At 46.8% G+C, this 25,797-nt stretch overlaps 1 protein-coding gene across 1 annotated transcript in view; it reads left to right on the plus strand.

The window, feature by feature from the left end:
• Positions 1-25,797, plus strand: part of LOC310960919 (PH and SEC7 domain-containing protein 1-like) — a 64,731-nt gene that overhangs the window by 21,702 nt on the left and 17,232 nt on the right. Inside the window, exon 10 of the mRNA XM_083932784.1 lies at positions 25,013-25,056. Coding sequence (XP_083788910.1) covers positions 25,013-25,056 — 44 coding nt within the window. The remainder of the gene's footprint in view (positions 1-25,012; positions 25,057-25,797) is intronic.

Raw genomic sequence — 25,797 nt, forward strand, 5'->3', positions numbered from 1 at the left:
AGCTGGTTATAAACGACTGAGTCTGAGCGTGATGTCTCTGTTTTCTTGGGTCGTGTAATTTCCTTTGTTGCTGTGTCAACAGAGTCGGTCAAATCAAGTGAAAATCTCCCAAATGAGTCTTTTTAGTACACGATTCCCTCGCTTTCCTCCCTTCGTCAGGACTCTTAAGTGTCACTGTGCAGCAGAACACATGCCGCTGCACTGGAACCCATGTTTTTTAGGTATCTTCTCATATTGCATTTAATATGTTGTGTGTTGTTGTGTGTTTTACATGTCTGTGTGTTGTAACTGTGTGTAATGCTGCTGCTACACTGTCTATATTTACCTTAAAGTTGGGAATTCACATAAAACTATGTGGTAATTTTGCAATTTAGTCAGAGTTAGGAAAAGGTCATAAATGGGGTTTGAACCGCGGTCTTCTGCAGGAAAGCCCAGTGTTAGTTTGACCCCTCCAGCAACACACCAACCTGCCTCCTTAAAGCTACAGTGCGTAACGTCTACGTGTCTGTAAATAAGTGTTTCACCAAAGTCACTACAAGAGGAGATGACACAACGCTGATTAAGCTGTTCATGGTGTTTTTCAGTATTTGCTCTTTTTGTATTTGGTTTAGTTGTTTGGCGACATTCCTGCGCTGGTAACTAATTTTCTCACTGTGAGGGACCAATAATAATAATAATGGTTGGTCTAACATGTTGTTTTTCACCAGCTACAGGAGACCGACGGACAAAAAGCTAATTCTGACTGCCACTAACATGTCAGCAACAAACAAAGAATCTTGTTTATGAGTAACTAACGGACTATACTGTGTTTCTTATGGACAAAAAAAACATACAATACTCTTCTAATGAGTTCATTCTTTACTTTTTGTATAAAAATATAGTTGATTCGCGTACGTTGGGGAGGGGAGGGGAGGGGCAGTTACACCGGGCCACACGTCATATTGAGGCACCGGCCGTGTCGTTGTAATAACGCAGAAATCCTCTAGGGGGTGGTAGAAGTTACGCACTGTCGCTTTAAGGCCCCTTCACATGATACACGGTGAAAACGCTTTCCGCCGTTCCATTCATTTCCTATGGAGGAGGCGGCAGCTGCGCTAAAAGTTCAAATCAGGTGAACTTTGACCTTTTGTTGCTGCTGATCTTTCCAAAGTGCGACCAATGAGAGAGAAGCTTTGAGTGTGAAGATGTAGCGCTCGTGTGTCCGAGTTTTCCAAACTATTTACCGTTACATTAAAGTCGTATCACGATCTCAAGTGAAGAGGCAGTTTACAAGCAGTTGTTACACTGCTAACGTCGATTTAGCCGTTTACTGGGTCTCTGCGCCCGACCTCACAGTGAGCCCAGCGCAAAAAGCTGATCATGTGACGACCCCTTTACGCAGAGTTTGCCGCTCTTAATCCTGGAGCACTTGTCGTGAGCATAAAATGTTGCCGCATCCGGGTATTTGACACCCTGGCAATGAGAACGGGCTGGAAATTTGTACTAAAACTGTAAACTTACCTCTTAAAGAATAGTAAAGATCTCAGTGAAGTACTAATCTGTTGTTAGAAAATACCTGTAGAATCGTCCAATTGCAGTAAAATCAATCAGCTTTGTAAACAAGAAGTCACTCCTGCGTCAGGAAGTGTCACATAACTTCCAAACTAGTTATTTTAGGTGGCCAAGGGATGTACTTTCCACTTAGGGCGCACTCCCACTGTGCCTCCGTCCCGTGCCCCGTGCTTTAGGGTCCTTGTCCCCCCCTCCAGGCCCGTTTGTGCTCACACTACCTGGGCCTCGGAGAATGCTGCTTGCTGCCTATACGTCATCACGCCGTAACACGTCACACGCATTGATGACGTCATGGCGATGCGTGGCTTTGTTTCCAGATCTTTCCATAGACCTCGGAGTTTTTGTGCGTCTTGTCGACTGTTTTTGAATCTTTTCATCGACCAAATCTGCAGTAAACACTCCACCTCCGCATCACACCAACGTGAACCTTTCACCGCCATTGTTTCAAATGTCCGCGCATGGTCCCTCCTTCTTTTTTCTACGTCCCAACAGGCGCACAGGAAATGACCTCAGAACCGCCGTAGGCCTCGTGCTCGTACACGTGCGCACGCTCGTGCTCGTACACGTGCACACGCTCGTGCTCGTACATGTGCAAACGTGCTTTACAAAAGCCCACCTCTCTCAGACGGGCTGTGGACGGCCAGCTGGCCGCAGTTATGCGCGGAGCGGTTGCACTCACACTGGTCAAACGCACTAGGCTCTACCCGAAAAACCTGTTTGGGCGCGGTGCGGAAGGACAGTGTGAGTGCGCCCTAACTGTCATTTTAATACGACTGCAAACGTGAAAAAAAAGTTGTATAACGCCTTTAGCGTCTGTGTAAAGTCTGATAAATGTCCTCAAGAATGGAAACGACTTTATTAACAACGAACCTATGGAAGACCCAGTATTTATGGTGCACGTTATTTGAATGTAACACCGTAAACCCCCTCTCTGCCCCTGTTCTCTGCCTCATCTCCATCATTTCCTGCTGCTAAATGACTTCCATTCCTCCCCTCCTTCATCTTCGTTTCCCTCATCTCCTGCGCTCGTTTCCTCTCTTTTCCATTTCCCCTTGTGCGTCTGGTATCTGCGTTTGTATGTGCTGTAAATACATTAAGAATGAGCCCGAGAAAATCCTGCTCTCCGTCTCATTTTCTCCCAACAGCCCCACTCGTGCTCTGACTGTAGATCTCACACATGGTCCCTGACTCAGCTCTTGACCGTTGTGCTTCCATCGCATCTTTATTTGTTTCTCAAATATCCGTCTGTCCCTCTTCTCTTTCCCTATCTCGCAGTTCAAAATGGTTCATTTCCATCCAAGTACAGTTAATTATCATTGCTCTCCATCTGTGCTCCCCGTACGTACCAGAAAATTATTAATTATTCATTCATTCCTTTGTTTATTCGTTTGTTTTCGTCTCCCGTCCCTACAATGCAACGTAGTCCTTAACTGTATTAGAATGATTTCTTTTATGAGCGTCGTCCCGGCTCCACAGCAGCAAAAGAAATGTCATGAACGGTGCGGGGAATAACTCCTAGGACACGGACACTGAGAAAGATTTAGACGAATATTTAATAGAAGAACAAATAACAAACAGAGTCCAGGGAACGGGGAGAACAGGAACCGGTCCAAGGTGTAGACGACGAAGAACAAACGCGGGGATCAGGAGAAGAAAGCGAACGGGTGGTGGGAAAAACAGGAACCCTGGAAACTAAAACCCGTCAGGCCTGGGCAGGAATGAGGACTCGGATGCGAGGGTGAACAGGTTATGCAGGCTTTTATTCTGAAAATTCAGCTTGCAAAAAGGCTGAAAACCAAACTTAAGCTGCACTGAGCAGTAAAAAAACAAAACAAAGTCACTCCGAACAGTTAGTAATGAGCTTTTCACAATAACATCTGGAACAAAAACAATACAAATCTAAATACATAAAGTGCTAAACAGCAACTGAGACAAGAAGAATTTGTGTGATTTTAACTACAGAAAGTGCAAAACCTGTGTAAGTCTAGTTAACTGGGTCTCTGCACCTGACCTCGGGGTGAGCCCAGCGCAAAAAGCTGATCATGTGACGGCCCCTTCACGCAGCGTTTGCCGCTCTAAATCCTGGAGCACTTGTCGTGAGCGTAAAATGTTGCTGCAGATGAGTATTTGACACCCTGGCAATGACAACGGGCTGGAAATTTGTACTAAAACTCTGAACTTACCTCTTAAAGAATAGTAAAGATCTTAGTAAAGCACAAATCGATTGCTAGAAAATACCTGCAGAATCGTCCAGTTGCAGCAGAATCGATCAGCTTTGTAAACAAGAAGTCACTCCGGCGTCAGGAAGTGTGACATAACTTCCAAACTAATTATTTTAGGTGGCCAAGCCATGTACTTTCCACTCACTGTCATTTTAATACGACTGCAAACGTGGATGCTGGTGCTGCGATCGCTCCGTTAAACACATTAGTAACCCGCTGGTGCGCGGGACATTTCCCGGTTTTTCAGGGGCATTTTCTGTGACTCGACGGCCTGACGCTCGTGTGCTGTTAGGACACGTGTCGTACGCTGAATACCGCTCATATAATTATTTTTAATACATATGAATTTATATTTTGGAAGAGGTCAGTTAAGGCGGCGCCTACGCTGTAACGTGCTGCAGGAAACCCTGAGGTCACATATCCTGCAGAACGACCTAAACGTTGATGATCATTGTCATGACTTTCCTTCAATGATTTTGGTTCATGATGAAATTTATCAGAGTCAGAAAATATCGGCACCGCACAAAATGATTCATTACAGCTTCTCTTTGCAAACTCAATACTAATTATTAATTCATAATGTTGCTTTTTCAAGATATTTTCAAATCTTTTTATATAATTTCTACACAGTTTGGAGATGAACTCAAAGTTAGATCAAAGCCACAGCTCTGCATTAACGTGGTCTACGTCCATCACGACGCAGTCCAGTGGGAATATTTGAGACTGTCGTGTGTTAAAGCTTCACACTGAGGGGCAGGAAACACCGCTGGGCCCTTTAGCTCAAACACAAATCAGCCGCCCGCTGGACTGGAACATAATGAGAGTGGCTTTGCGTCCCCATGACACCTCCTGCAGCCTCCGGCCCTCAGGTGCACCACCCTCCCTCTTTCATCATCACTTGCTTTAGATATGTTTTGCTTCAGTAACTCTCAATCGTCCCTGCACGGCAAAATCAAAAAGTGATTTCCAGTGTTGGTGTTAAAAATACAACGATTCAACACTTGTTGGGTCCAGTTCAACGATGTCTGAGTTCATTCCTCAAAAGAGTTAAAAGTGTCATGAACGGTGCAGGGAATAGCTCAGAGGAGCAGGAACCAAATGCAGACACGGACAACGAGTACGATTTAAACAGATATTGAATCGACAAAAAACAGAAACAAACAAGAAGCAGGGAACGGGAAAACATGTACAGGGTCCAGGTGGAGACGAGGGGAACACCAAACACTGGGATCAGGAGACGAGACACGAACGGGTGGTGGAGAACAGGAACAGGGTCCAGGTGAAGACGAGGTGAAAACCACACACTGGGATCAGGAGACGAGACACGAACGGGTGGTGGAGAACAGGAACAGGGTCCAGGTGAAGACGAGGGGAAAACCACACGAGGGGATCAGGAGACGAGACACGAACGGAGGTTGGGGAACGGGAACAGGGTCCGGGTGGAGACGAGGGGAAAACCAAACGCGGGCTCAGGAGACGAGACATGAATGGAGGGTGGAGAACGGGAACAGGGTCCGGGTGGAGAAGAGGGGAAAACCACACAAAGGGTCAGGAGACGAAACACGAACGGAGGGTGGAGAACAGGAACTCTGGAAACTATAACAAAAGAAACAAAGAAACGATGAACACAAGACAAAGCCACACAGAAAGAGAACAAGATCATCAATTAGGTAGCCAACCAAGAGAGACACGAACCACGACATAGCAATAACGGTCTGGCGCCAGACGTCGGTCACATCCGGCTCTTTATCCATTTGTGTTAACGAGGAGACGAGCCACAGCTGGAGGAACCACGCCGACCAGCTCCAACAGGGAAAGACACAAGCAGGAGAAAGAGGGAGACAAACTCACACAAAGGGAAGAGGCCGACAGGACCTGGATCCTGACAGAAAGTGTTGATCCAGCGAGTTCAATCTGAGCAAATCTGTTCAGCGTTGCTTTTAAAATCAACTCCCAGAATTCCAACGTTTCTGTGACTTTTATTTCCGCTTCGTTTGACTCAACCGAGCGTCTCTGTGTCAGAAAATGAAACGCAGCATGTCTCTTTCTATGCTGTAGTGTTTTAAATGTGTGGATAATCAGCGTCCCAGAGTCCCGTCTGCACCGGGACCATGAACTGGGATCATGTCCCCTCTCTAGGTCAGCGTGACTGCTGCACGCTGTGTTTTCATGTGTGCATTAATGTTCCTTTAGCACAAGAGTGTGGATGAATTTACATAATTAGCTTAACGTAAGTGTACACGTTTGCATAACAGTTGTGTCTTTAAAGTGAAATCAACTATAAAATACTTCTATGTTGCGTTCTACACACAGTGTTGATATAATTTGAGCCTTATTCAGTGTTAATAAAACACTAATGTGTGTTAAATTTCCTCATTAGAGTGTTTTTCCAACTCTGTCACAGTGTTAAAACCATTTAACACTTTCAAAAGTGTCGTTTTACCTCGATCTAGAGTCGACCAATACAGACACTTTGAGTGTTGAATAACTCCAATTTCACTGTGTGATTCTTCCTCTCTATTAATTATTCCCTCTCTTCCTCTTCTGATTAAACCGTGTGATATGTTTCCTATTACTGCCACAATAGAGCCGCAGAATGGAGCAATCTCCTGAACGGAGCGTGTGTGTGTGTGAAGCTTTGGCTTCAAAACCCTCTCTTTCCACTCTCCATCACACCAGCGTAATACCCGGGAAGTCATTTTTTAGTGCTGGACGGGTCGTGCACAGTGGGTTTTAGGATGGGTTTTCTCTGAAAGCAGCAGCCTGGGAGGGTTAGAAATGCTGTTGGAGGGTGGGAGTGAACCAAAACTGTCTGATTCTGACAGACGGATCATCTCTGCACACGGTTGTGTTGCTCGTCCCTGCAACGCTTTTAAAATACTTTGAAAGCACAAAACTGCAGCGATGCATAACCGCAAACACCGAACCATCCAAGAGTTCAGCAGGAAGATGAGAGTAATCATAATAATAATAATAATAATAATAATAATAAAGAGAGAGAGGTGTACTCGAGTACTCGTTCGCAGACACATCCCTTAGTTTGCAGACATAAACTTTCAACTCGCTTACAGGATTCAAAAAACTGTCAAAAGCCGATTTATCATGCGGGACGGTTGACGGTCATGTGATTACTTTTACAGAATGTCACGGACTCTTACTCGGCGTCTGGACCGCAGGCGTCTCAGACACGCTGCAGATACATTTGGATGTTTCTAGCATGGACTCCGTCAGGCGTCACTCACTTCTGGTGTAAACACGTTCTGAACCGTTTGTTTGCACTTCAAGTTTATTTTGTGGACACTTTGTGCTTAAATGCCGGTTTGATTCAAGATTCAAGAAGCTTTATTTATCCCGAGGGAAATGATTGTGCAACAGTTTCAGTACAAAGATGGGAAAGGATCAGAGTAACAATAAGCATAAAAACACAAATCAAATCAAAATAAAGCATAAAACAATATCTAAGTGTGACAGAGTGCAACAGACATTTTGGTTTATACAATAAAACAACAATACGCAGCGTGCAGTTTAGCAGCAGATGAAATAAAATAAGTACAAACTAAATAAGTGAGAAGGAGCGATAAGTGATAACAGGCAGAATAAATGTATTTATTTACATTTTGTAACCTGGGCGGAGCGCAGACTGTCCCGTCACGTTTGTGCAGCAGCTGGGACGCAGTGTTTGTTTGTTCACGGGCAAACTGTGACCTACAGTGTTTATTTACTATCCACTCAGATGACTTTATGTTGTTGTTTACTCTCATATTTCATCTTACAAATGTGTTTGACCTTTATTGATATGAGTGCATTTAAATAGCATTGTAATTTGACCCTGAAGTTACTTTTGTGTAATTGTTGTTTTTGCGCCGAGCGGAGCTCAGCATTAAATCATGCATTGGTTTACAGCCATGTGTTCATGCAACCGGAGAGAAAGTTTATCGAGTTTTATATTCATTTGAATTAAACATGACAAAGAGTGTGATTGCACCGAGCTGACGGGCGTGCATGTCAGTGCGTCCCTGCAGCATCAGGATGGATGGAGGTCGAACAGAGTCCACGGACAGAACGGCGCACGCGTCCATTCCAGTCCTGATGCTTGTTTGTCTCAATCAGCGTGTTCTCGTTCCAGGATTCATAATGAGGCAATAAACTACTCTGATGCACATTTGCTCCCACGGTTACGCCAACGCCGCCAGACTGCAGAGAGTCAGTCAGCAGAGATGGGACTGCTGCTGGGACAGACACAGTAGAGTAGTTGGATATGTTCCTCTACGTTTGGCCTCTCGTCCACAGACACACGCACAGTTTTAGGTCTTTTAAGATGGAGATCTTTCGAAACTCCATAAAAAAACAAGTGACACCATCTCCTCAACTCACACACGGCCATTGTTTTGTTTGACGAGTGCCAGAAACAACAACGGCGTCCGGTATCGAGGCGACGCTGAGCAGCCACTCCCCCTCTTGCGTCCACATGGTTCACATTTCGGTTTGTCCATAGCAAGACGTGTTCCACAAAGATGTTGAAGAAGTATTAAATATGTATAAATAACTATATGTTGTAGTACGTTGTGCAGTTTGTAGGAGATTTGGGTTTTTTTGGCAGTTTTTCAAGCCTTTTATTGTGACAGGACAGACAGGAAATGGGGTGAGAGAGAGAGGGGGAGACCTGCAGTAGATAGTCGGATATGTTGCTCTACGGTTTGGCCTCTCGTCCACAGACACACACAGAGTTTTAGCTCACGATGATGGAGAATCTTTTTAAACGTCTTTTAAGATGCAGATCTTTCAAAACTCCATCAAAAAACAAGTGACACCATCTCCTCAACTCAGGCACGCCCATTGTTTTGTGCGACGAGTGCCAGGAACAACAACGGCGTCCAGTATCGAAGGCGACGCTAAGCAGCCGCTCCCCTCTTCCGTCCGCATGAGTCACATTTCGGTTTCGCCATAGCAAGATGTTGTAGAGGCATTAAATATGTATAAATAACTATGTTGTAGTACGTTGTGCAGTTTGTAGGAGATTTGGGTTTTTTAAGCCTTTTATTGTGACAGGACAGACAGGAAATGGGGTGAGAGAGAGGGGGGGAGACCTGCAGGTCGAAGTCGAACCCAGGGCCCTTCGTTGCAGGTCTCCCCCCCCTCTCTCTCACCCCTGTGACAGTGGATGTGAGTACAAAGTGTGAGTACACAATAACTGTATTTGATGACGTTGTAGTCCGTAAGAATTGAGACACGTTGTTTCTGGCGGCCTCTGTGGAGGTCAGATGTAACTGCAGGCGCTCCTCTGGGACTTCATCTCCCAGAGTTCCCGTGGAAACCGAACAGCGTCGACTGTGTCAGTCAGGAGGTCGGCAGTTCTCGTGACGCCTTCACGTGCTCCACGCTGAGAGGAGGTCTGAAGAGAGAAGAGGAGCGGCGTAAGAAGTGGCGTTAACTGTGCACCGCGTTTGGTTTTAGCGCGGGAAAGTCTCCGCAGACTGAGATCGGATTTAGTAATACAAGCGCTTTCATTAGTGGGTCATAGGACCATTGTTTTGAAAATCGGGGTGGTCGGTGGAACAGTGGTTAGAGCAGTCGCCCCGTGTAAAGAGGCTGAAGGTCCTCGATACGGACACACGGAGCTTCTGCGTCGGATAAACACGGGACATTGTTGTGCAGTTTGTAGGAGATTTGAGGTTTTTTTGGCAGTTTTTTAAGCCTTTTATTTTGACAGGACGGACAGGGAATGGGGTGAGAGAGAGGGGGGGATCTGCACTAAAGGGCCGCAGGTCGGAGTCGAACCAGGTCCCCCCCCCCCCCCCCCCTCTCTCTCACCCCATTTCCTGTCTGTCCTTTCATAATAAAAGGCTGGAAAAACTGCCAAAAAAGAATCTAAAACAAACAAATAAATGAAAATCTTATGGATTAAATCTTTAATACTGACGGAAATCACGGCTCTTCTTCTTCTCTGGTGTTTGACGTATCGTTGACTTACACTTTACCTTCTGTCCCGGCGAGTGTTTGGGGTCATGGCGGATGGAGATATTGAGTAAAACAAAGATGGCGTGGTCAAAAATATCCAGGACCCGACAACAACAGGAGGAAGCAAATACGTTTAGTCACAAATGAGAGTTTTACTTTGAAATTGTAAATGAATGTCGGGAAAAACCAACACAAAAAGCCAAAGTGGATCATTTTGAACCCGAAGACCTACTGCACTGTAATCTGTCCACTTTAATAATTCATCTGTTTATGTATTCGCCTGCTTCCTCACCTCCGTCACAGACTCGGTCAGCTGGTTTTTTGCAGCACTGCGGTGTTCGAACCCTCATGTGTCCGTATATATGATGAGCGGCTCACTGTTTGAGCAATTACCACAAAGAGAAATGATTAAAACTCGTGGTCCCAGAGCCACAATAAGCTCTTAAGTCTCCATAACCACTCCATGCTCCTCTTTACCAGCCTGCATGGAAAACAAAGCTGCTGCTGTGCTGCTAACCGCAACTCCCTGCAGAATCCAAAGCTCTGGCTGCCGGCCCAAACTGGCGCTTTAGAGGAAACTTTCTTCCTTGATGGTGCGGCTCAGAGATGCATGGGTTTGCACTCCTTCTCCCTCTCTCTCTCTCTTCAGGGCTTAAAGCTTGAAGTGGGAGCTAATGATGCACCGAAGTAGGTTACCAGCCCGCATTAGAGCAGGAGAACAGATTCTGCTGAAATGGAAATGTTGCGCGGCTCAATCAAGACGCCCCGAACCCGCGCTCTTCAAACAGTAATTAGGTGCACTGATGTTATCGACCGCGTGGCAGCGTCGATGGCGAAGGAGCAAGACAGACGACGGGGAGGGGAAATCATTCCTGAATGCGTCGCTGCTGTCGGTCTGTCGGCGGCGATGAATGCGTCTGAAATCTGGAGCTTTAGTGGCGGCGTGGGCAAAGACATGCAGATCATGTCTGAGGAGGAGAGACACAAAGAGCTCACAGCAGAGAGACGGACGCTGCTTTTTCACGTCTGTCATTAGTGATGAAGTGTGTACAGACACTATGGGCGCCCTCCCACTGCGCCTCCATACCGTGCCCCGTGCTTTAGGGTCCTTGTCCCCCCCTCCAGGCCCGTTTGTACTCACACTACCTGGGCCTCGGAGAATGCTTCTTGCTGCCTATACGTCATCACGCCGTAACACGTCACACGCATTGATGACGTCATGGCGATGCGTGGCTTTGTTTCCAGATCTTTCCGTAGACCTCTGAGTTTTTGTGCGTCTTGTCGACTGTTTTTGAATCTTTTCATCAACCAAATCTGCAGTAAACACTCCACCTCCGCATCACACCAACGTGAACCTTTCACCGCCATTGTTTGAAATGTCCGCGCATGGTCCCTCCTTCTTTTTTCTATGTCCCAACAGGCGCACAGGAAATGACCTCAGAACAGCTGTAGGCCTCGTGCTCGTGCTCGTACACGTGCGCACGCTCGTGCTCGTACACGTGCAAACGTGCTTTACTAAAGCCCCCCTTTCCAAACGGGCCGTGGACGGCAAGCGTGCCGCTCCTAGGCGCGGTTCGGTTGCACTCACACTGGTCAAAGGAACTAGACTTTAGCAGTGAAACGTGCTCGGTCACGGTACGGATGGACAGGAGTGCGCCCTAATTATCCCTGTAACATGATTCTTTACTAAATCCTTGCATCACCACACAGAACAGTTTGTCCTCTGCTCTCTCTTGAACATTCGGCAGAAAAATCTATTTTTTAACAAAACGTTTCACTGTTTTCTCTCTAAACTCTGTTTTTGTTCGCTCTCCTCTTCGTCTTGGAGCAGAGCGCCCTGCACCTTCAGTAGCGTCCTGCTGCTTCATTCATTAAATTCCATGAATAATCATGAACTGTCCACTTCTGTTGCTCAAGATCAACCTGTTTTTGTTTACGTGTAGAAACCAAAACCAACAGTGACTGCAGCACGCTGTTCCTTCATTACCCTGAACACACACTGGAGTTTATTTTGTCCCACACACACACACACACACACACACACACACACACACACACACACCGTCCTGCTGACACAAATACTCACCAGAGCGCCAAATGTGGATTAATCCACCGCTGAAAATAGTCCCCAACAAATGCACCGTTTCCCTTCTGTTTGAGTGATGTGAGGAAAGTATTGAGTTACGTATTATTATATACTTATTTCATTGATATTACCGCTGTTATCGGCTCTTTTTCAGTACGCAATAATTCCTAAAATATACTTATACTACTAATATTTTAGCCTAAATGCAAATAAACATTCTCTCTGGAGCAGCGATGTTTACAACAACAAGGAACAAGGAACTCGGAGTAGAGCCGCTGCTCCTTTGCGTTGAAAGGAGCCAGTTGAGGTGGTTCAGGATCATCTGGTAAGGATGAACCCTGGGCGCCTCCCTAGGGAGGTGTTCCAGGCACGTCCAGCTGGGAGGAGGCCTCGGGGAAGACCCAGGACCAGGTGGAGAGATTAGATCTCCACACTGGCCTGGGAACGCCTCAGGATCCCCCAGTTAGAGCTGGTTAATGTGGCCCGGGAATGGGAAGTTTGGGGTCCCCTGCTGGAGCTGCTGCCCCCGAGACCCGACCCCGGATAAGAGGCTGAAGATGAGATGAGAGGGTTTATTTTGAATCATGAAATTATTTATTTATGCATACACATAATGTATTTTTGCATTTATCTGTGTGTTTTATTCGTAAATATATAAATATTTGGAACATATTCACATCAGTTCCTGTTCTTATTTCAGCTTTACAGGGGAAACTAATACAAATAAACCAATAAAGACTTAAATCCGACATATCTTTTGAAATAACTGACCAAACAGAACGACTCAGACACAGATCTCACACGTTTTTAACTCTAAATATAAAATAAAACTCGAGCTATCGAGGGGGAATCGGAGGAGACAGATGTAGGGAAGATGAAGGACAGAGTGTGAGACAGCTGCTGAGGTCAGCAGAGACGTGAGCTGTGGATACTCTCCCCCCTCGCTCCCCGAGCTGTCTGGACTCTCCACGAGGGACGCGGGGAGAGATCCAGACAGGATGTGAAATATTGAGTGGGATGGAGATGGAGAGACTGACGGCAGACGGGGGAAACTGCAGGTGTTCTTTGTTGGGCGGTCGGCTGCAGCTTCATTTGAGTAATTCGGGGTTAAGTGCATCGCTCCGAGGCACCTTGGAAGGTTTTCTTAGGATTCAATCTCCGAGCCCACGCGCTGCTGCTGCCCACAGAGTGTTAGAGGGGACGGATAAGAGCGCTGTCACACTGTGCCTCCGTCCCGTGCCCCGTGCTTTAGGGTCCTTGTCCCCCCCTCCAGGCCCGTTTGTACTCACACTACCTGGGCCTCGGAGAATGCTTCTTGCTGCCTATACGTCATCACGCCGTAACACGTCACACGCATTGATGACGTCATGGCGATGCGTGGCTTTGTTTCCAGATCTTTCCGTAGACCTCGGAGTTTTTGTGCGTCTTGTCGACTGTTTTTGAATCTTTTCATCGACCAAATCTGCAGTAAACACTCCACCTCCGCATCACACCAACGTGAACCTTTCACCGCCATTGTTTGTCCGTGCATGGTCCCTCCTTCTTTTTTCTACGTCCCAACAGGCGCACAGGAAATGACCTCAGAACCGCCGTAGGCCTCGTGCTCGTGCACGTGCGCACGCTCGTGCTCGTACACGTGCAAACGTGCTTTACTAAAGCCCACCTCTCCCAAACGGGCTGTGACCGGCAACCCTACCGCTCCTTGGCGCGGTGCGGTTGCACTCACACTGGTCAAAGGAACCAGACTTTAGCCTTGAAACGTGTTTGGGCACGGTACGGAGGAACAGTGTGAGTGCGCCCTTAAAGCCCATCACAACAACAAGAACAGCAGCTCACTTCTTGCTGAGGTGACGTGCCACATCGGATTTCTTGAAGCCGTCCAAGTTGAAGAGACGTTTGACAAAGCGTCTGGCGGCCGCCACGTCGTTGCGGTGGCTGCTGTTGGTGAGGGTGTCGCTGCTGCCCAGGCCCAGGCACGGTACTGTTGCACTCACATTGGTCAAAGGAACTAGACTTTAACCGTGAAACGTCCTGGGGCACGGCATGGATGGACAGCGTGAGTGCGCCCTAAGAGGACTACAGCGGCGGACAGAGAGGAGCCTCCTCCTGTAAAAGGCTGTCGTCTTGATGCAGGTTGTTTTGGGTCTTGCGGTCAAAGGTTAGCCCCCCCCCCCCCCCCCCCCCCTCAGGCCCACTGATGTTCCCGTCTCTTCCCTCCTGATTAAAGTCACAGACGGAAACATGTCCTCCCCGACGGCGCACGTGCGGAGACAGGCGCCGGTCTTCAGGGAGGAACTGCCCTCCTCGGTCACAGCACCCATTAAACTTTTATTATTACGTTTTTAAATTTAGCAAAGGACGTCAAACACAGAGCAGGAGGACTCGGGTGAGCTTGAACAAATACAAAAGGTTTGGGAGCTTTACAACAACAACAACCAGGCTGAGAAAAGTACAGCGTCAAACAATGTATTTCCTTTTCTTATCAATTTTCTATGAAGATCACGTTTATGGTGCGTTTTATTTTGCACTAAAGTTCTTTATCAAATGAGAAAACACTCTATTTTATTTTATGTAGTTTACAACAGACGCGTTACCATGTGGTTATTGCATCTAGACGTGATGTATGTTGGATTCCACATGAAATGACCTACGTTTAAGTGTCATACGGATGCTCTTGACTAGTTTAATCTACATGTTGACTGAAGACTTACAAGGAAACTTGAATTAAAAATACAAGTTAAATCACATAAGATGAATGTAGAGAACTGTTTAGAGGATAAATATAAAGAAATAAAGATATAATATATAGGACTGTAGGACTGTGCTGTGCTGTGTCATTGTGTTTTAAACAGTGGATAAATTACATTAGCAGTTAAATTAACTTATTACACTTAAAATGCAAAGCGTAAAATCATCCCAGGGTCTTTTTCGGCGCTTAAATGCATCAAATAAACAACAACAATAACTACTGTTAACGGAGAAATCCAGGAGCCTCACAATAATCTGCAATATGCCGACACACACACACACGCACGCACACGCACGCACACACACAAACGCACACACACACACACACACACACACACACACACAGAGACAAAGACACACACACAGAGAGAGAGAGAGAGAGAGAGAGAGACACACACAAACACACAAACACAAACACACACTCACAGAGACACACACACACACACACAGAGACACACACACACACAAACACACACACACAGACACAGAGAGTGACACGGACAAACAGAGAGAGAGAGAGAGACACACACACACAATCACACACACATACACACACACACACAGACACACACACACACACACACACACACACAAGCACAGACACAGAGAGAGAGAGAGAGAGAGAGAGAGAGACACACACACACACACACACACACTATGCTATCACAGCACACACATTTGTGGCGTTTCGAAACGATTATGAATGTTTATTAAGAACCAAACTTTCTCTGGATGCAGTGAAACTTCTGCAAACCCCCAAAGAAAAAGAAAAAGCAACACTTCAGGATAATAATAACAATAAAAGCAGGGAATAAAAAGGAGGCGACGGAGCGAACTGAGCGTCTGACAGAGAGCTTTTGCTTACGAGACGAATGAATGAGGTGTTTCCCCAGGAGAAATCGCTCAAATAGGTTTATTGACCCGAGGTGGAGTCACGGGGACGGGGACGGCGTGGGCCGCAGGCGTGGGGCCGCTGATTTAATGACTGTGTCAATCATCGATCCGCCTGATCTCTACGTCGATAATCAAAACCAACCACACGATTCAGAGTCAGAGCTCGGTTTCACACCTTCACCTGAACATAACGTCCTCTTCTGGGGCGGCAGTAGCTCAGTCCATAGGTGACCTGGCTGGGAACCTTAGGGTCGCTGGTTCAAGTCCCTGTGTGGCCCATGAATGGAGGGTGGACTGGTGGCTGGAGAGGTGCCAGTTCATCTCCTTGGCACTGCAGAGGGGCTGTTGAGCAAGGCACCAAACCCCCAACTGCTCGAGGCGCCGGTCACTGGCAGCCCCCTCGCTCTGACATCTCTCCTTAATTGTGTGTGTGTGTGTGTGTGTGTGTGTGTGTGTGTGTGTGTGTGTGTGTGTGTGTGTGTGTGTGTGTGTGTGTGTGTGTGTGTGTGTGTGTGTGTGTGTGTGTGTGACGCTGCAGCAGAACGGAGAGAGGGTCATTAAACATTTAAAACGGGTTTACAGGAAGTGAAGAGGCACGGATTTAAATGCAAAATTAAGACACGAGTGAACAGTTAACACAGGGACACTACACTGTAAAAAATAAATGTAATATAACAGAATTTTACTGTTTATTTTACTTTTTTTTTTACATTTTTAAAATACTATTTAATTTACAAAAAGCGACTTTACACGTCAAATGTAAAATAACATGAAATCAATGTGACTGTGGAAATACAAAATAATAATAAATAGAAATATATTTATTTATATCTTATATGTATCATAACTTCACAAATATTTGTCATTTATTTAAGGGAATAAACTGTGAAATTCAACTTTAAAACTAAAAAAAAAAGAGAAAAAATCATTTAAAATGACTGAGAAATTAATAATCTGGGCTCCTTCCTTTGGGATGGACTTTTCTATGAGAGGAGCTGGTACAGGGGCCAGTAGCTAAGTCTTTAAAACACTCTTTAATAAACTCTGGCTTCACTAACTACGCTGTTGCTGCTTTGTTGTGTGTGTAGGGACTCTTCTCATGCTGCTGCAGAGGTTTGCTGTTATTTTCAGCAGCATTAGTGGTTAAAAAAGACCTTTGAATGCCTTCACCGTGCTGCCCCGAGCTAACCACTGTTAGCCACGTCCGGCTGTTAGCGACTCTCCTGGATTTCTCCGTTAATAGTTGTTACACGAAAAAACTGTCTTGATGGATTATTAGATATATGTAAGTGCCAAAAAAACACCATTGCGCCAGGATTACACTTTAACGGTCTCTGGCAACTGTCGCACTTATCCCTAACCGTGACCGTCGCAGTCGCCCCTTCATGCCATTGAATAGGACGCCATGTTCAGACATCATACGGATTTTTTGTGCATAACTTTTCATAAGATATCAAACGGACCTGTTGATGAGAACACGTTGATTCAGGTGCGTTTTTACGTCTTGGACCGGACTGAGCCTGGCTTCCTGTCTTTATGCTACGCTAGGCTAACCCCGCCCTCACTCCGGCTCTGTCCCCAGATATGAAACTGACGTTGAATTTCTCATCGAGCTCGTGCGCCTCGATCCCAAAATGTTGAACTATTCCTTTTCCTTCACCGTGGCGCTGAACACACATGATTCTTTTATTGCATGTTCCTTCCTCCTCTCACCTCAGCAGCCTCTCCCACAAGACCACCGCCGAATACTAATTTATCCTTTGCGAGTATATTTTTAAAAAAGCTTGCATGTGTGTGTAACCTCGCCTGCGTGCGCGCGTGTATGTGTGTGTGTGTGTGTGTGGCAGACGCAGACTGTGATTTGCTGGCGATGACTGAGAGCAGGAGGGAGGGAGGGAGGGAGGGAGGGACGCACTGACGATGCAAAGGCAGAGAGAGGGAGAGCAACGTCCCTATCAGCTTCGTTTTGCGATTCAGGCAGCCAGCTCTCCTCTCCTCTCCTCCTCCTCCTCCTCCTCCTCCTCCTCCGCAGAAGCAGCAGCAGCAGCAGGGAGAAGGGAGAAGGGAAGCAAGACGAGCGCTGGATCGGACATAAAAAAAGAGAGATTGCAACAGATAGATTAGCCGGTGCATGCACAGCGACAAAGACATCAGCAGCGGGAGGGAGACGTCCCTTCACCCTCAAACACCTGCAGAAGGAACAATGGAGAAGAGAGACCGAGACCAAGTCTGAGAGGAAGAAGAAGTGGATCACAGAGGAGGGGATGACAGCGGGCGTCCACACATGGACGGAGAGGAGGGAGAAGTGAGAGAGTCAGGCAATCAGCACTGTAAAAACTGATGGTGTCCATTTTACAGTGGAAGCAACAGGAAGGAGTCTTCACACGCCTCTTTTTTTGTCTAGTGTTTCGCTCCTCTTGAATTTTACATCGTATTTTTGGTCTTGTGACGAAACCGAGCTTGGATTCTCTCCTCAAAAGTCCGAAGACGGCTGTCCATCCCTCCCACCCTCCTGTATCTCCCTCTATTGTGCACGTTTTTCTGTCTTTTCGTCAGCCCGTGCGTGTGTTTGTGTGCACATAAGAGCTTATTGTGTGTGTTCTTTACCTCTCCATTTCCACATTTCGCACCCATCTGCTTCACGCTGGCTGTCCGTTCACACCTCGTCCACTGTTTCATGCCATCTGTGAGTGTGTCAGCTCGGGTCCCTCTCCCTCTGTGTGTGCGCGTATGTGTGTGTGTGTGTGTGTGTGTGCGGCTTTAAAGGATCCATCCCCGTAGTGAGTTGTCACTGGCTAAAAGGCGGCAGCTGGACAGGTGTCACCTTTGCTAACTTGGCAGACGCCCTGCATCCTGCTGGGTCCACGCAGAGGAGAGCGCGTGCACTCACTTCTGCACACATCCACCTGGAGAACAAACACAGTAAACTCCCTTTAACTGCAGTTTTATTCCCCAATTAAAGGACACGGACTGAGCACTGGCATTGGAAGAGAAGTGCTGGATTTACTGTCACCTGCAGGAGACAGCGCTGCCTCCTCGAGCCCTTCCCGTGCATGTATAATACATGGCTGCCTTATCAATAATTCAGCGTCATGTGGGCACCCCGGTGTTGCCTGGTGGGTGTTGATGAAGACGCTCAGGGGCGCGACTGTTGGGGTTTGATGCCTGCTGATCGCCGCTGACAGCAGCCTGATGATGTGTCGCCTCCCTCCGCGGGCTCTGCTGAACGCCGGCTGCTTCCAGTAGCAGCAGCTGAACTCACTTCCCGCACGTCGACACATCTCCTGGACAGCATCCAGAATCCTCCACGACCATTTCACACCTTTTTTTTTTATATCTTCTTTGGATCAACTTTTTTCTTTCTGCAGGACTTGAGAATAAAAGACTGAAATCGTTCCGGGGGCAGGGTTTTTGACTGCCCAGCGTTTATTTGCGGCGGCGTCACCGAGCATGATTGGTGTGAACAGCCTGCACTCCGCAGGGCGCCTACGCTCTCGCTCTCTTTGCACCGTGCGCTACGGAAGAGACTTCCGGATGATGGACCCCTTCCGCTACCCCAGAACCCCGCGCTCACGTTCGCTCAAACCCCTGGTGTTCCCGGACCTGCTGGGGAAGGCTCAGGACGGACAGAATCACCCGCAGGCCAGGAAGAGGAGGAAGGTACCGAAAACTGTTGGTTATTTCCTTTTTCTTTTACTTTCACACGCACGCAGACTCTTTTTAGTCAGAGTTTATCCTCACAGAAGTTCTGCGGATGCGTTTCTTTAACCCCACCATTACACTTGGGCTCGATTTGACCCCCATTCAATGTTGAACGTCTCTAAAAACATGGTTGACGTCATCCTCAAAGCAATTTTAGTCCAAAGCAACTGGACTTGGTTATTTGTCAGGAAGACGTTTCACCTCTCATCAAAGAGGCTTCATCAGTTCATGTACACATCTGACCAGGACCAGGACCAGGACCAGGACCAGGCTGGGACTGGACCAGGACCAGGACCAGGACCAGGACCAGGCTTGGACTGGTCCAACTAACTGGTGTGAGATCCAGGTCTTTAACCTCTCACAAGGCCGATGATGTCACTGAAACCCTTTGTGCTCCAAATGTCCACGCCCGTCGTTAGAGTGATTGTTGGTGGAAAGTTGGTTTCGACTTCGTTAGTGCTCTATTGAGTCTGAACGACAGTCGTTCTGGTCGAGCACAAAGGTTTTCAGTGACATCATCGGCCTTGTGAGGGGTTAAATACCTGGATATCAACACCAGTTAGTTGGACCAGTCCCAGCCTGGTCCTGGTCCTGGTCCTGGTCCTGGTCCTGGTCCAGTCCCAGCCTGGTCCTGGTCCTGGTCCTGGTCCTGGTCCTGGTCCAGTCCCAGCCTGGTCCTGGTCCTGGGCCTGGTCCTGGTCCAGGTCCTGGTCCTGGTCCAGTCCCAGCCTGGTCCTGGTCCTGGTCCTGGTCCTGGTCCTGGTCAGATGTGTACCTGAACTGATGAAGCCTCTTGGATGAGAGGTGAAACGTCTTCCTACACAAATAACCAAGTCCAGTTGTTTTTGACTAAAATTGCTTTGAGGAGAACGACGACCTGGACACATGAGAACATTCACAGGCTAATGGTTGACGTCATGTTTTCGCTTCATATTTGATGACTTTTCCTGGTTTTATGGGACGTATATTATAAATAACACAACATGGTACTCTCAAATATACTAAACACACATCCCTCGATCACATTTTAGATCAATCGGAAAGATATTTTATTATAACGTATGTTTTCGAAGTCACGCAAAAGACCTTTCATTTCTAGACGACAGCCTTGGTCCTTGCTAACATCCTGTCAGCTGATGTCATTCACATTCACTGCAACAGGAATCAAACTGGGTCTAAAGGTGTTCTGTATGTATAAGTGGATGTTTGGGGATTCGGTAATCATCAAACACACACAGAAAACCTGACATAGCTTTGATTCTGGTCGTTTCCTGGATGTTCAAATTGACCCCGATGATAAACGCTGTTTGAGGGGAACAGGAGGGTTAAAACAAACCCCTAAAGCGTCGAGATTAATCACTTTTTCCTTACTTTATTTCTTTTATTTCAACGTGTCACCACCAATTATAACCTGTACCACATAATGCTGCATTATATCTCATAACAGCTGCTCTGGTTGGGTTCTCCTACCACGACAAACCCATTATTGTTGCGTCTGATCGTCTTCATTATTGATTTCCCGTCCGAGCCGTTTGTAATCGTACCCACATACGGAGCGTTTGATGAAGGGCGATTGGTCGACTGCCTGCTCAGTTCGGCGTGTTGCGTAAAGCCGCCTCTCAAGGCTAACGGCTCTTCTTTGCTCGGCAGTCAGTGACGTTTGTGAAGCAAGTAGGTGAAGGTGACGAACACCCATCCTCGTCTCAGTGAGCCTCCAGACGGCACGTTTGATCCTCTGTCTTTGGATCCACACAGTCCCTCTGCTGTTGATGCTGTTGCTCCCTCAGGGTTTACAGTAAAGGGGGTTCGCTTTTTGTACAGGTTAAAATGTTCTTCGGGATTTAACTCGGCCTTAACTAAGGCTGGGAATTGATTTATACCAACGCCATTATCTGTTTTCCTTATGGGTGAGATTCTGTATCGATCCCTGTATCGATCCCTGATCAAGTGTCCGTGGGGAAGAAGTCGTCCGACACACAAACTCAACTGTTTTATATCAGAGTCGATGAAATGAGAGGATGTTTGCACAGCTTTTCTTTATTTATTGAGTTTTTCTCAGTCAAAGAAATCTGCGCCGGTGTTGTTTTAACGCCGCCGTGTCTTCCTCTCTGTCGTGACGACTTATTTCAGTTCGTTTTGGAAAAGAGCTCTTCATATGTTGATTGTGTTTCGCTGACAGCAGCAATAAATTAATTAGTAGACATTTTCCTTCTGACCTGTGTGCAGCAGCTGCCTAAGTTTATGTGTTTTAAAGGGTCGGCGTCATCAGCTTTAGCTTCTGCCTATTCCCCTTTTTTCAGACCTTATACATTTATTTTTTTGTGTGTTTGTCATGAAATGTCTGAAAATAAACTGAACTGAACTGAACTGAATAATGAACCCACTTGCAGCGCTGCAGTGAGTTTGCGGGCTACCGTTGCATTGTGGGTAATGCAGTTTTGGTGCGTGAAACACACCAGCAGGCGGCTGTGGCGTGCGGGCCGGTTCTAATCCTAATCAAATATCCTCCCGGGGGCCAAGATCATTCATTCACGGGCCGGATCTGGCCCGCAGGCCTTGACTTTGACACCCATGCACTGGAGCGTGTGGAAGTCTGACGTGTTCCAGGCCGGACCGCTCGTTAACATTCACGGCGGTATTTCTGATTAGTGTCCGAGGAATAAACCTGATTAGAGACGCTGAATCAAACCCGTTATGAATCCAACTTCATTCGCCTAAAAGTCACAATGCAACAGACTCGTCTTCATCCCAGGGTGGCGTCTACAACAGCAGAATCCAAGTGAAGACCATTGGCGCGCCGCTCTTTAATCAAACTAATGGGAAATGATCGATTTTGAGGCGAGCGCGTGGCTTCTTCCCCCCCTCACATGGTGCACGGCGCCGGTCTACAAGGGATTCAGAGGTGAACGAGGTGGCGATGGAAGTGTCCTCTCCATCACCTCTGCTGTCACCGCTGTCCATCAGCTGCACCCCCTCCCCTCCCCTCCCCTCCTCGCCATCTGTGTCTTAAACGCTCCGGTGTGAGGTCTTCGTGCCGTCTGCCCCGTAAAGTGTCCTCGTCCTCGCGGGGACGCAGAGCCGACCAGCTCCCCTCATTAAACTCTCCTTTCTCCTCCCGCTGCTGTTTTGTTTGTGCTGATTATGGAGATAATGAAAGTGAATGAGTGGTTTTATCCCCCGAGAGTGGAAACAATGACCTAAAAAAGAGAAAACGCAAAGATATGAAAGGGAGAAACATCAACACAACACGGATGAAGTCTGTAGGAACGACCCGGGCGAACGTGCAGAAGTGTTCTCCATGGAAAGATACTTTTACAGTAAAACAGGATCTCTGCGTTTCACTGGAGCAGTGCTGCAAATCACTGAGCAGGAGGGTTTATGGCTTTATTTTATTATGAGTTTGACTCATAAGGTGTTTAATTTGATGGGTTTTGCCAAAAAGTGACACGTCGGTCCGGTGATTTTAGCCGTAAAGAGTTTGATTTGATAGGAAATAATGTTTCTATCGTGACATATGAAGTGCACATTTAACGTACTTGTGCTTAACATAATTTTATATCATTTTAAACTTCTACTCCACATTTATTGCACTGATATATCCTCCTGAGACCATCCTGATCTCTGAGCTCCGTCGTGTTTTACTCTCAGATCAGTCTGGTAACATGCGGTGGAGAAAATCTGGAGAGGTTTGACAAGTTTGAACCAATCAGTGTTGGTTTCTTTGGTGGATTTAAGTGAAACGAGAAGGGAGCTGAGCCGGAAGGCAAAGCTCTGGATCTACCGCTCAGTCCTGGTTCCTACCCTCACCTGTGGTCATGAAAGCTGGGTCAGGACCCAAAGAACCAGGTCCAGGTCCAAGCGTCTGAAATGTGTTTCCTCAGGAGGGGGTCTGGAGTCTCCCTTAGAGAGAGGGGGAGAAGTTCAGCATCCGTGAGGAACTCGGAGTAGAGCCGCTGCTCCTTTGCGTTGAAAGGAGCCAGTTGAGGTGGTTCAGGATCATCTGGTAAGGATGAACCCTGGGCGCCTCCCTAGGGAGGTGTTCCAGGCACGTCCAGCTGGAAGGAGGCCTCGGGGAAGACCCAGGACCAGGTGGAGAGATTAGATCTCCACACTGGCCTGGGAACGCCTCAGGATCCCCCAGTTAGAGCTGGTTAATGTGGCCCGGGAAAGGGAAGTTTGGGGTCCCCTGCTAAAGCTGCTGCCCCCGAGACCTGATCCAGGATAAGAGGCTGAAGATGAGATGAGAAGAGACTGTTGAGTGTAAACTCTTTCCTTTGTGCTGTTTTAGTTTCCGTCTTCATGATCCTGCAGCTGTAACTTCATTTTGTGTTGCTCCGTGCCGCTCTCTTCGTTCGCGTCAAAGTCTAAATTATTCATCAGGGAGGATTGATTTGCTCGTGGCTCCATCGACAGGCCGGGTCGCTCGGCGGGTAACGTCTTTGTAAGCGATGCTGCGGAGGTCGGGGCTGATTGGATGATGATCGATGGATCGTTTTGGCAAAAGAAAACGAGTTAAGCGCAGGGAAAAGGGCAGTTTGAGCTGCGTGCAAAGGGAATTCACTGAGTGCACTTTATTGAATGAAGCCTGATCACTGTGCAGCTTTAACAGGAAGACCAGACCATGCACCTGCCCCCCCCCCCCCTCCTGTAAGATCTAATCTAATCTTACAACCAATAGCTGAACAGCTGACAGGGTCTGCTCCATACGTGCACTCCCCAGGGTTCCTGCAGGTGCTTGAGATCCTTTAAAATGCTTGAATTTGAATGTTGTTGTTGTTCTTTCACGACAAACAGCTAAAGAATAGAAATGCAATGTAATATCTCATCCTTCTACTGTTACAAAACACTATTTAAGTTGTTTATAGCACACTACCGTGTCTTTTAATGGGATACAAAAGGTGAAATAATCATTTTTAGTATGTATTTGTAGAAATGCGTCATTCATCACGGCCCTAAGGTGCTGGAAAAGCTGGAAAATGGGCCTTAAAAGTGCTTAAAAGTGCTTGAAAGTTAGATATTATATTAGAGTAGAGTGGATTTTAAGGCTTTATCGTCCTCATAAATACATTATTGCACGATGGAGTGCTGTTGCAGTGTCTGTGCTGCTGCAATATGAAACATTTCTGCATTAAAATGTCTAAAAACACTTAGATTTGCTTCATATGAGTCAACAGAAGCTTCATGAATTGACTTTTTATCCAGTTTTAAGACACATTTTTACTTATTTTTACTCTTTAGATCTTTTAACTCTGTGTTTGAACCAGACGTCGTCGGAGAAACTGAAGTTTTTAATGTTTTTAAAACTGATTTATTCAGGAAACGTCTCCTGAACGATGAACGAGGGACCTTTAGCGACATTACTATATTAGAGCAGAGTGGATTTTAAGGCTTTATCGCCCTCATAAATACATTATTGCACGATGGAGTGCTGTTGCAGTGTCTGTGCTGCTACAATATGAAACATTTCTGCATTAAAATGTCTGAAAACACTTAGATTTGCTTCGTTTTAGTTGAGTTGTGTTCTTATTTTATACCAAATGTTTCCAACAACGTTCAAACCAGAGAAATGTGTGGTTTTATTAAAGGTAACGTTGCATCATCTGTGTGCACGAGTCAACAGAAGCTTCATGAATTCACTTTTTATCCAGTTTTAACACATTTTGACTGATTTTACTCTGTATTTGAACCAGATGGAGGATTTGAGTCCTGCTTTCTTGCTCTCTGTGCAGCTTTAACAGTAAAACACCCATGCACCTGCCTCCCCTCCTGTACGATTTGATCTAATCTCACAACCGACAGCTGAACGTTTGTCATATTTGCCTGATGAATGTCTTTCGTCCTCCCTCTGCAGGCTCTCTACAACTCCATCAAGAACCAGAAGCTGCAGTGGACGCTGTGAGTCCTTTTATGTTGATTTCATTCACCTGAAGCTCCATTTATGTCATCTCCTCCTCCTGTGTGACTCTGTTTCTGTCCTTCACACACACACACACACACACGCACACACGCACACACACACACACGCACGAACCGTCCTGAAGGGCAGGAAACAATAAGGCATATTGATTAACTTGTTAGCATCCTCATTAATGACGTGTGTGTGTGCGTGTCGTCTGGCATGTGAAGGCAACATTAGTGTGTCAAGGGTTGCTATTCTGGATCACAGTTGCAGAGTGCCTCGCAGATGCCAATTAAGTCGCTAGCTTTCCGAGCTTTGTTGCCATAGTTACGGCACCATGGATACGACTCCATAGCTACCGCATTGCTCTTTCCTCCCTGTGTTCTCTCGCCTGCAAACACACACACACACACACACACACACACACACACACACACTCGGTAACAGATAGATACACACACACTGTCTGAATGCACACGCAGGAGGTATATTCACACGGATGTTGACTTCTGCACAAAAGCACAAAAGGGTTTATGACTAAGAGAGAGAGGCGCGCTCTGAACGGCTCTTTACCTGCGTCCTGTGCAAAGGTGTGACCGCGGCCTCCCACTACCTCGCCAAAAATAGCCGCAGCAGCGCTCCCGGAGCGGCCGAGTAAACGTGGTCAGAGGAGCAGATCGAGGAGGAGATCCGCAGAGAGGCAGGCAATCCAGTTCAAACATCTCCACTGACTCCAC

Source organism: Echiichthys vipera (assembly GCF_963691815.1).
Source record: "Echiichthys vipera genome assembly, chromosome: 18".
NCBI lineage: Eukaryota > Metazoa > Chordata > Actinopteri > Perciformes > Trachinidae > Echiichthys > Echiichthys vipera.